Genomic DNA, 12,718 nt, shown 5'->3' with positions numbered 1-12,718 from the left:
TTTACTTCTATATGTAAACTGCATGGAATATACTTGTATTCAATGTGAATACACTGTTATACCATGAGTTTTTACTTCTATATGTAAACAGCATCGAATATACTTGTATTCAATGTGAATACACTGTTATACCATGAGTTTTTACTTCTATATGTAAACTGCATCAAATATACTTGTATTCAATGTGAATACACTGTTATACCATGAGTTTTTACTTCTATATGTAAACAGCATCAAATATACTTGTATTCAATGTGAATACACTGTTATACCATGAGTTTTTACTTCTATATGTAAACAGCATCAAATATACTTGTATTCAATGTGAATACACTGTTATACCATGAGTTTTTACTTCTATATGTAAACAGCATCAAATATACTTGTATTCAATGTGAATACACTGTTATACCATGAGTTTTTACTTCTATATGTAAACAGCATCAAATATACTTGTATTCAATGTGAATACACTGTTATACCATGAGTTTTTACTTCTATATGTAAACAGCATCAAATATACTTGTATTCAATGTGAATACACTGTTATACCATGAGTTTTTACTTCTATATGTAAACTGCATGGAATATACTTGTATTCAATGTGAATACACTGTTATACCATGAGTTTTACTTCTATATGTAAACTGCATGGAATATACTTGTATTCAATGTGAATACACTGTTATACCATGAGTTTTTACTTCTATATGTAAACTGCATCAAATATACTTGTATTCAATGTGAATACACTGTTATACCATGAGTTTTTACTTCTATATGTAAACAGCATCAAATATACTTGTATTCAATGTGAATACACTGTTATACCATGAGTTTTTACTTCTATATGTAAACTGCATGGAATATACTTGTATTCAATGTGAATACACTGTTATACCATGAGTTTTTACTTCTATATGTAAACTGCATGGAATATACTTGTATTCAATGTGAATACACTGTTATACCATGAGGTTTTACTTCTATATGTAAACTGCATGGAATATACTTGTATTCAATGTGAATACACTGTTATACCATGAGTTTTTACTTCTATATGTAAACTGCATCAAATATACTTGTATTCAATGTGAATACACTGTTATACCATGAGTTTTTACTTCTATATGTAAACTGCATGGAATATACTTGTATTCAATGTGAATACACTGTTATACCATGAGTTTTTACTTCTATATGTAAACTGCATGGAATATACTTGTATTCAATGTGAATACACTGTTATACCATGAGTTTTTACTTCTATATGTAAACTGCATCGAATATACTTGTATTCAATGTGAATACACTGTTATACCATGAGTTTTTACTTCTATATGTAAACTGCATCGAATATACTTGTATTCAATGTGAATACACTGTTATACCATGAGTTTTTACTTCTATATGTAAACTGCATGGAATATACTTGTATTCAATGTGAATACACTGTTATACCATGAGTTTTTACTTCTATATGTAAACTGCATGGAATATACTTGTATTCAATGTGAATACACTGTTATACCATGAGTTTTTACTTCTATATGTAAACTGCATCAAATATACTTGTATTCAATGTGAATACACTGTTATACCATGAGTTTTTACTTCTATATGTAAACTGCATCAAATATACTTGTATTCAATGTGAATACACTGTTATACCATGAGTTTTTACTTCTATATGTAAACTGCATGGAATATACTTGTATTCAATGTGAATACACTGTTATACCATGAGTTTTTACTTCTATATGTAAACTGCATGGAATATACTTGTATTCAATGTGAATACACTGTTATACCATGAGTTTTTACTTCTATATGTAAACTGCATCGAATATACTTGTATTCAATGTGAATACACTGTTATACCATGAGTTTTTACTTCTATATGTAAACTGCATGGAATATACTTGTATTCAATGTGAATACACTGTTATACCATGAGTTTTTACTTCTATATGTAAACTGCATCAAATATACTTGTATTCAATGTGAATACACTGTTATACCATGAGTTTTTACTTCTATATGTAAACTGCATGGAATATACTTGTATTCAATGTGAATACACTGTTATACCATGAGTTTTTACTTCTATATGTAAACTGCATGGAATATACTTGTATTCAATGTGAATACACTGTTATACCATGAGTTTTTACTTCTATATGTAAACGCATGGAATATACTTGTATTCAATGTGAATACACTGTTATACCATGAGTTTTTACTTCTATATGTAAACTGCATGGAATATACTTGTATTCAATGTGAATACACTGTTATACCATGAGTTTTTACTTCTATATATAAACTGCATGGAATATACTTGTATTCAATGTGAATACACTGTTATACCATGAGTTTTTACTTCTATATGTAAACAGCATCAAATATACTTGTATTCAATGTGAATACACTGTTATACCATGAGTTTTTACTTCTATATGTAAACAGCATCAAATATACTTGTATTCAATGTGAATACACTGTTATACCATGAGTTTTTACTTCTATATGTAAACTGCATCAAATATACTTGTATTCAATGTGAATACACTGTTATACCATGAGTTTTTACTTCTATATGTAAACTGCATCAAATATACTTGTATTCAATGTGAATACACTGTTATACCATGAGTTTTTACTTCTATATGTAAACTGCATCAAATATACTTGTATTCAATGTGAATACACTGTTATACCATGAGTTTTTACTTCTATATGTAAACAGCATCAAATATACTTGTATTCAATGTGAATACACTGTTATACCATGAGTTTTTACTTCTATATGTAAACAGCATCAAATATACTTGTATTCAATGTGAATACACTGTTATACCATGAGTTTTTACTTCTATATGTAAACTGCATGGAATATACTTGTATTCAATGTGAATACACTGTTATACCATGAGTTTTTACTTCTATATGTAAACTGGTCAGAATATACTTGTATTCAATGTGAATACACTGTTATACCATGAGGTTTTACTTCTATATGTAAACTGCATGGAATATACTTGTATTCAATGTGAATACACTGTTATACCATGAGTTTTTACTTCTATATGTAAACAGCATCAAATATACTTGTATTCAATGTGAATACACTGTTATACCATGAGTTTTTACTTCTATATGTAAACAGCATCAAATATACTTGTATTCAATGTGAATACACTGTTATACCATGAGTTTTTACTTCTATATGTAAACTGCATGGAATATACTTGTATTCAATGTGAATACACTGTTATACCATGAGTTTTTACTTCTATATGTAAACACTGCATGGAATATACTTGTATTCAATGTGAATACACTGTTATACCATGAGTTTTTACTTCTATATGTAAACTGCATGGAATATACTTGTATTCAATGTGAATACACTGTTATACCATGAGTTTTTACTTCTATATGTAAACAGCATCAAATATACTTGTATTCAATGTGAATACACTGTTATACCATGAGTTTTTACTTCTATATGTAAACAGCATCAAATATACTTGTATTCAATGTGAATACACTGTTATACCATGAGTTTTTACTTCTATATGTAAACTGCATGGAATATACTTGTATTCAATGTGAATACACTGTTATACCATGAGTTTTTACTTCTATATGTAAACTGCATGGAATATACTTGTATTCAATGTGAATACACTGTTATACCATGAGTTTTTACTTCTATATGTAAACAGCATCAAATATACTTGTATTCAATGTGAATACACTGTTATACCATGAGTTTTTACTTCTATATGTAAACAGCATCAAATATACTTGTATTCAATGTGAATACACTGTTATACCATGAGTTTTTACTTCTATATGTAAACAGCATCAAATATACTTGTATTCAATGTGAATACACTGTTATACCATGAGTTTTTACTTCTATATGTAAACTGCATGGAATATACTTGTATTCAATGTGAATACACTGTTATACCATGAGTTTTTACTTCTATATGTAAACTGCATGGAATATACTTGTATTCAATGTGAATACACTGTTATACCATGAGTTTTTACTTCTATATGTAAACAGCATCAAATATACTTGTATTCAATGTGAATACACTGTTATACCATGAGTTTTTACTTCTATATGTAAACTGCATGGAATATACTTGTATTCAATGTGAATACACTGTTATACCATGAGTTTTTACTTCTATAATTAAAAACTGCATGGAATATACTTGTATTCAATGTGAATACACTGTTATACCATGAGTTTTTACTTCTATATGTAAACTGCATGGAATATACTTGTATTCAATGTGAATACACTGTTATACCATGAGTTTTTACTTCTATATGTAAACAGCATCAAATATACTTGTATTCAATGTGAATACACTGTTATACCATGAGTTTTTACTTCTATATGTAAACAGCATCAAATATACTTGTATTCAATGTGAATACACTGTTATACCATGAGTTTTTACTTCTATATGTAAACTGCATGGAATATACTTGTATTCAATGTGAATACACTGTTATACCATGAGTTTTTACTTCTATATGTAAACTGCATGGAATATACTTGTATTCAATGTGAATACACTGTTATACCATGAGTTTTTACTTCTATATGTAAACTGCATGGAATATACTTGTATTCAATGTGAATACACTGTTATACCATGAGTTTTTACTTCTATATGTAAACTGCATGGAATATACTTGTATTCAATGTGAATACACTGTTATACCATGAGTTTTTACTTCTATGTGTAAACTGCATGGAATATACTTGTATTCAATGTGAATACACTGTTATACCATGAGTTTTTACTTCTATATGTAAACAGCATCAAATATACTTGTATTCAATGTGAATACACTGTTATACCATGAGTTTTTACTTCTATATGTAAACTGCATGGAATATACTTGTATTCAATGTGAATACACTGTTATACCATGAGTTTTTACTTCTATATGTAAACAGCATCAAATATACTTGTATTCAATGTGAATACACTGTTATACCATGAGTGTTTTACTTCTATATGTAAAACTGCATGGAATATACTTGTATTCAATGTGAATACACTGTTATACCATGAGTTTTTACTTCTATATGTAAACTGCATGGAATATACTTGTATTCAATGAAACACTATACCATGAGTTTTACTTCTATATATAAACTGCATGGAATATACTTGTATTCAATGTGAATACACTGTTATACCATGAGTTTTTACTTCTATATGTAAACTGCATGGAATATACTTGTATTCAATGTGAATACACTGTTATACCATGAGTTTTTACTTCTATATGTAAACAGCATCAAATATACTTGTATTCAATGTGAATACACTGTTATACCATGAGTTTTTACTTCTATATGTAAACAGCATCAAATATACTTGTATTCAAATGTGAATACACTGTTATACCATGAGGTTTTACTTCTATATGTAAACTGCATCGGAATATAACTTGTATTCCAATGTGAATACACTGTATACCATGAGTTTTTACTTCTATATGTAAACAGCATGGAATATACTTGTATTCAATGTGAATACACTGTTATACCATGAGTTTTTACTTCTATATGTAAACACTCATGGAATATACTTGTATTCAATGTGAATACACTGTTATACCATGAGTTTTTACTTCTATATGTAAACAGCATCAAATATACTTGTATTCAATGTGAATACACTGTTATACCATGAGTTTTTACTTCTATATGTAAACTGCATGGAATATACTTGTATTCAATGTGAATACACTGTTATACCATGAGTTTTTACTTCTATATGTAAACTGCATCAAATATACTTGTATTCAATGTGAATACACTGTTATACCATGAGTTTTTACTTCTATATATAAAACTGCATGGAATATACTTGTATTCAATGTGAATACACTGTTATACCATGAGTTTTTACTTCTATATGTAAACTGCATGAAATATACTTGTATTCAATGTGAATACACTGTTATACCATGAGTTTTTACTTCTATATGTAAACTGCATCGAAATATACTTGTATTCAATGTGAATACACTGTTATACCATGAGTTTTTACTTCTATATGTAAACAGCATCAAATATACCTTGTATTCAATGTGAATACACTGTTATACCATGAGTTTTTACTTCTATATGTAAACAGCATCAAATATACTTGTATTCAATGTGAATACACTGTTATACCATGAGTTTTTACTTCTATATGTAAACAGCATCAAATATACTTGTATTCAATGTGAATACACTGTTATACCATGAGTTTTTACTTCTATATGTAAACTGCATGGAATATACTTGTATTCAATGTGAATACACTGTTATACCATGAGTTTTTACTTCTATATGTAAACTGCATCAAATATACTTGTATTCAATGTGAATACACTGTTATACCATGAGTTTTTACTTCTATATGTAAACAGCATCAAATATACTTGTATTCAATGTGAATACACTGTTATACCATGAGTTTTTACTTCTATATGTAAACATGCATGGAATATACTTGTATTCAATGTGAATACACTGTTATACCATGAGTTTTTACTTCTATATGTAAACTGCATGGAATATACTTGTATTCAATGTGAATACACTGTTATACCATGAGTTTTTACTTCTATATGTAAACTGCATGGAATATACTTGTATTCAATGTGAATACACTGTTATACCATGAGTTTTTACTTCTATATGTAAACTGCATGGAATATACTTGTATTCAATGTGAATACACTGTTATACCATGAGTTTTTACTTCTATATGTAAACAGCATCAAATATACTTGTATTCAATGTGAATACACTGTTATACCATGAGTTTTTACTTCTATATGTAAACAGCATCCCGTACGAAACTTTTAGCTTAGATTTTGAACTGTTAGCTAATAACAGCTCGCGCTGTGCTAGGCTAAAAAATCAAAGCAGCTATCATGCTGCAATCACCTCGAAATTTTTCATGTTAACATAATTCACCTTTTTGTTAGCAGATATCAGCTTTTTTTTTCCAAGCTAGGGCGTTTTCCTATCTTGCTTGAAAAAATAAACCTTAGAAACAGCTTGAATTTTTACCCCTAAATTTATTTCCTAACTATAAGCTAATTCCAGTATGGAATTTTCAATCTAGAGTTTTGCTCCACTTTTATTAGCAGATTCTAAGCTTTTATTTTCCAAGCTAGGGCGTTTTCCTATCTTGCTTGAAATAATAAACCTTAAAACCAGCTTGAATTTTCCCCCTAAATTTATTTCCTAACTATAAGCTAATTCCAGTATGGAATTTTCAATCTAGAGTTTTGCTCCACTTTTTTTAGCAGATTATAAGCTTTTATTTTTTTAAGCTAGGGCGTTTTCTACTGGCTTGAAATTATTAACCTAAAAATCAGCTCGAATTTTTCCCCCTTAATTATTTATCCCAACTTTTCAGCTAATTCTAGTATAGAATTTGTAATCTTCTGCTGTGAAATATTCGCCTCCCATCGATAATATTTCATTTTTAAATTTCCCCGGTCAAAGTAGAAAATTGATTGGGCTTTCCACAGAATTAACTGCTCGTCGTCCAAGTGACATAATGAAAAAGTGCGTTATAGGATTTCATAATGAACTTACGGAAATTTTTGTTGTTACTCCTCTTGTCAATTATCTTGAAACTGATTAATACAGATTAATGAAAATCATCAATATGCTAATGTTTCAAAATTATATAAACTCAAATCAAAGAAAAAATCATCGATCGAAATTTGGCAGCTACGCCTTTGTTTTTTAATCGATTGAAATTTGGCAGCTATGCACTGAATTTTCGCGCTCGAAGTGTTAGCATATAGACTGAGTCTGTGGTGTAAGTCTAAGTAAAGATGTCTGGCTGTCTGCTTCTTCACTGACTTTTCTCTTACATTTAATATCAGTACGTACATATTTGCAATGGCAGACCCACTGATCTATATACTTGTCACTTTTACTGCTAAAAGTGGAGAATTGGGCATTGGCACATTGGAGGCCATAGCAGTGCCGAAAGATTTCCATGACCAAAGTTTCGATCATCAGCTCGAGCAATTAAAAGGTTTTATTGGAACAAAAAAGTTATTGGAATCAAGTAAGCACATACTTTTTGTTATTTATTGATATTGTTCTAAATTGCTATGTATTTAGTTGGCCTAAGTTTCCCAGCAATCCTGGTTGGAACCTACCAGTTCAGTCGACTACCAAATCTAGATCCCAAGTTCAACATGAAGTGAGATCATGTAAAGTTATCTCGTTCTCAGGTAGTACAACTTCATATTACTACACGTGTTATTTTTCTTAAAGTTTTTGTTGTGCAGAGGACAGAGATGTGGTGGTGGCAGTACGTGATGCCATGGTGCCTCCTATCAGTGTCAAAAAGGCAGTAGCCAAAAAATCAACTCCGAAGTCATCTGCAACTCAGAAACATGGCACTGGCCATAAATCTACCTCTCCACCACGTAACTTGCCAGTTGAAAAGTCAGCAACAGGTAGTACCAATGTTTTTCATTATTTACAATGTCGTACTTTAACCTGCTACACAGTTATTAGGAAGACCATGGGCATCTCAGAAGAAGACATGGAAGGGTTAGATTGCCATTTGATCACTGGGGAAAATGAAGACAAGTCCGATACATCTGCTGACAGCAGCCTTGATCATGATGATAATCAGCAACGATTTTTTTCTTCAGAATCAGAGGACGAAGATTTGATTCCTCCTACTCCACCTCCGCCTCCAATGAAGAGAAAACGAGGCGATCAGTCTTTCAAATCATCGAGCGACACCAAATCTAAGGTTTTTTTGTTTTATGGTAAACACGTAATAGTACCTCAGTCATTATTGATTTTTATTTTATAGAGAAATTCAAGTCACAACAAGGAAAATTCATCTGTCACACCAAGAAGAAACGAAAAGTCATCAGCAAAGAATTCTGATCCTCAGATTCTTACTTCTTTGGACGTCAACATAGTTGACACCCCCCAAGTTCCACAACAAAAGAAAACCCGAAGCGTGTGCAGGTAAATGCAACATAATTGTAAGAATTATTTGTTTATTATATTTGTATTTTCCGTTTAAGGACGAACAATGGACGGAGCTAGTTGATGCTGAGTTTCATGGCCGTAATGAATACATGGATCAAATTGATGAGCTGAAAAAGAAATCTCGTTTCTCAACGAGCAAATTCGGAATTCTACCTTTGATCTAGAAATTGAGAGACGTGATTTCGATGACAGAATTTCCGAAAAAGATGCTACAATTCTTCGCTTACAAGAAGAAGTAAAGTCCCTGAAAGAGATGAATCCCCTGGCCTTGTCCAAAAGTTAGTTTTCTCTTTGAAACTGTCCAAACTCTTATTTTTATCTTGACATTTCATTTCATTCTTGTTAGGTCTTAATGAAGGGTTGGTTATACTGCAGTCCACTTTGGAAACCTTGACAATTAGTCAACTTAATTCTGAACAATCACGTGTTCAGTTGCAAAGTGAAAGCAGTAGAAGAACCAACAAAGTCAAGCTTCACAAAGATTATGACACAACTATTAATCAAAATGAGCTAGCAATCGCAGTGTCCTATGGGAAGTCTGGTTCAAAAAAAAAGTGAGTTTTTAAGATTGCTTGTGTTATTAAGGATAACTCTAATAGTTGTTTTATGTGTACACAGGGACATGAGCAAAATGATCAATGTGATCATGGAAGCACTGTGGGACAGGGAATTCATGTCCAAACACAGCCTTACCGGAAAGAAGGCACCCACTGACAAGTCAAATAATCCGGCGAAAGAGGCCCTTCCTAAGGATGATGTACAAGCAATTACGAGTAAGTATAAGTATAAGAATTTAAGAACGAACAATTTACACAATATTAACGTTTTGATTTTCATTTTAGGTTTCGTTGTGGAGTTTTGGGCAACCAAACACAAGTTGGCAATCGATCCATCCATGGTCCACCCTTGCATCACATCCAAACTTCTAGGGGAGCATACGGCTAACAAGTCAAGAGAGAAATTGGTCGTGGAAGACGATGACGATGACCAACAATTACAGCAATAAATTGGCGAATTTTTTTTTATTTTTTTTTTTTTTTTTTTTTTTTTTTTTTATTTTTTTTTTTTTTTTTTTTTTTTTTTTTTTTTTTTTTTTTTTTTTTTTTTTTTTTTTTTTTTTTTTTTTTTTTTTTTTTTTTTTTTTTTTTTTTCCCCTTTTTTTTTTTTTTTTTCACAAAATTTTTTTTTTTTTTTTTTCTTTCCCCCCCCCCCCCCTTTTTTTTTTTTTTTTTTTTTTTTTTTTTTTTTTTTTTTTTTTTTTTTTTTTTTTTTTTTTTTTTTTTTTTTTTTTTTTTTTTTTTTTTTTTTTTTTTTTTTTTTTTTTTTTTTTTTTTTTTTTTTTTTTTTTTTTTTTTTTTTTTTTTTTTTTTTTTTTTTTTTTTTTTTTTTTTTTTTTTTTTTTTTTTTTTTTTTTTAAACCCCCCCCCCCCCCCTCCTTTTTTTTTTTTTTTTTTTTTTTTTTTTTTTTTTTTTTTTTTTTTTTTTTTGGGTTTTTTTTTTTTTTTCTCCCCCCCCCCCCCCCCCAAATTTTCCTTTTTGTAAATTTTTTTTTTTTATTGATGTTAAATTGAATTAACGCGGAAGTGGCCAAAACTGTAATTGAACTTAGATATTGCTCGTATTCTTATTGTGTTCATTTTAAATGTAAAAATGTATGTGTGGTGTGTTTTAATCGATGTCCCTCCAAGGCCTACTTGTAACATGGAAAAGAATTTGATTAAACCAAAGATGGTTTAATTTCAATACAAAGATTTCAGTTCCTTTAAAGCTAATAAATTTCAAGCTACATTTAATCTCAAGATTCCAAGCTTATAAATTTCAAGCTACCAATAATCTAAGATATTCAAGCTTATAAGTTTCAAGCTACCTTAAATCTAAGATTTTAAGCTAATTTTAGCTATGAAAAACAAAGCTGACACTACCCTAAATTTCCCAATATGAAATTTAAAAATTTTGACATGAAAATTTCTAGCTAAAACCACCTAACTTCGTAGCTAATTCTAGCACGGAATTAGCTAAAGGTTTCGTACGGGTACTTGTATTCAATGTGAATACACTGTTATACCATGAGTTTTTACTTCTATATGTAAACTGCATGGAATATACTTGTATTCAATGTGAATACACTGTTATACCATGAGTTTTTACTTCTATATGTAAACTGCATGGAATATACTTGTATTCAATGTGAATACACTGTTATACCATGAGTTTTTACTTCTATATGTAAACAGCATCAAATATACTTGTATTCAATGTGAATACACTGTTATACCATGAGTTTTTACTTCTATATGTAAACAGCATCAAATATACTTGTATTCAATGTGAATACACTGTTATAAAATGAGTTTTTACTTCTATATGTAAACAGCATCAAATATACTTGTATTCAATGTGAATACACTGTATTACCATGAGTTTTTACTTCTATATGTAAACTGCATGGAATATACTTGTATTCAATGTGAATACACTGTTATACCATGAGTTTTTACTTCTATATGTTAACTGCATGGAATATACTTGTATTCAATGTGAATACACTGTTATACCATGAGTTTTTACTTCTATATGTAAACAGCATCAAATATACTTGTATTCAATGTGAATACACTGTTATACAATGAGTTTTTACTTCTATATGTAAACGGCATCAAATATACTTGTATTCAATGTGAATACACTATTGTACCATGAGTTTTTACTTCTATATGTAAACAGCATCAAATATACTTGTTTTCAATGTGAATACACTGTTATACCATGAGTTTTTACTTCTATATGTAAGCAGCATCAAATATACTTGTATTCAATGTGAATACACTGTTATACCATGAGTTTTTACTTCTATATGTAAACTGCATGGAATATACTTGTATTCAATGTGAATACACTGTTATACCATGAGTTTTTACTTCTATATGTTAACTGCATGGAATATACTTGTATTCAATGTGAATACACTGTTATATCATGAGTTTTTACTTCTATATGTAAACTGCATGCAATATACTTGTATTCAATGTGAATACACTGTTATACCATGAGTTTTTACTTCTATATGTAAACAGCATCAAATATACTTGTATTCAATGTGAATACACTGTTATACCATGAGTTTTTACTTCTATATGTAAACAGCATCAAATATACTTGTATTCAATGTGAATACACTGTTATACCATGAGTTTTTACTTCTATATGTAAACTGCATGGAATATACTTGTATTCAATGTGAATACACTGTTATACCATGAGTTTTTACTTCTATATGTAAACTGCATGGAATATACTTGTATTCAATGTGAATACACTGTTATACCATGAGTTTTTACTTCTATATGTAAACAGCATCAAATATACTTGTATTCAATGTGAATACACTGTTATACCATGAGTTTTAACTTCTATATGTAAACAGCATCAAATATACTTGTATTCAATGTGAATAAACTGTTATACCATGAGTTTTTACTTCTATATGTAAACTACATGGAATATACTTGTATTCAATGTGAATACACTGTTATACCATGAGTTTTTACTTCTATATGTAAACAGCATCAAATATACTTGTATTCAATGTGAATACACTGTTATACCATGAGTTTTTACTTCTATATGTAAACTGCA

The 12,718-nt window shown here is 29.5% G+C and overlaps 1 protein-coding gene and 1 pseudogene across 1 annotated transcript; both read left to right on the top strand.

Moving 5' to 3' along the window:
* Positions 1-7,960: 7,960 nt before the first annotated feature.
* LOC116931938 lies at positions 7,961-9,196 on the top strand. Its single transcript, XM_045168098.1, has 7 exons — positions 7,961-8,069; positions 8,120-8,132; positions 8,189-8,301; positions 8,359-8,529; positions 8,584-8,834; positions 8,898-9,058; positions 9,118-9,196. Exons 1-7 carry the CDS (start codon positions 7,961-7,963, stop codon positions 9,137-9,139), a joined length of 840 nt encoding a protein of 279 aa, XP_045024033.1. The 3' UTR covers positions 9,140-9,196.
* Position 9,197: 1 nt separating this feature from the next.
* On the top strand, positions 9,198-10,854 carry LOC123469145 (annotated as a pseudogene).
* Positions 10,855-12,718: the final 1,864 nt, after the last annotated feature.

The sequence above is a fragment of the Daphnia magna genome, unplaced genomic scaffold, assembly GCF_020631705.1.
Source record: "Daphnia magna isolate NIES unplaced genomic scaffold, ASM2063170v1.1 Dm_contigs508, whole genome shotgun sequence".
NCBI classification, from domain to species: Eukaryota; Metazoa; Arthropoda; class Branchiopoda; order Diplostraca; family Daphniidae; genus Daphnia; species Daphnia magna.
The sequence above is the reverse complement of the archived record's forward strand: the minus strand, read 5'-3'. Positions and strand labels throughout refer to the sequence as shown.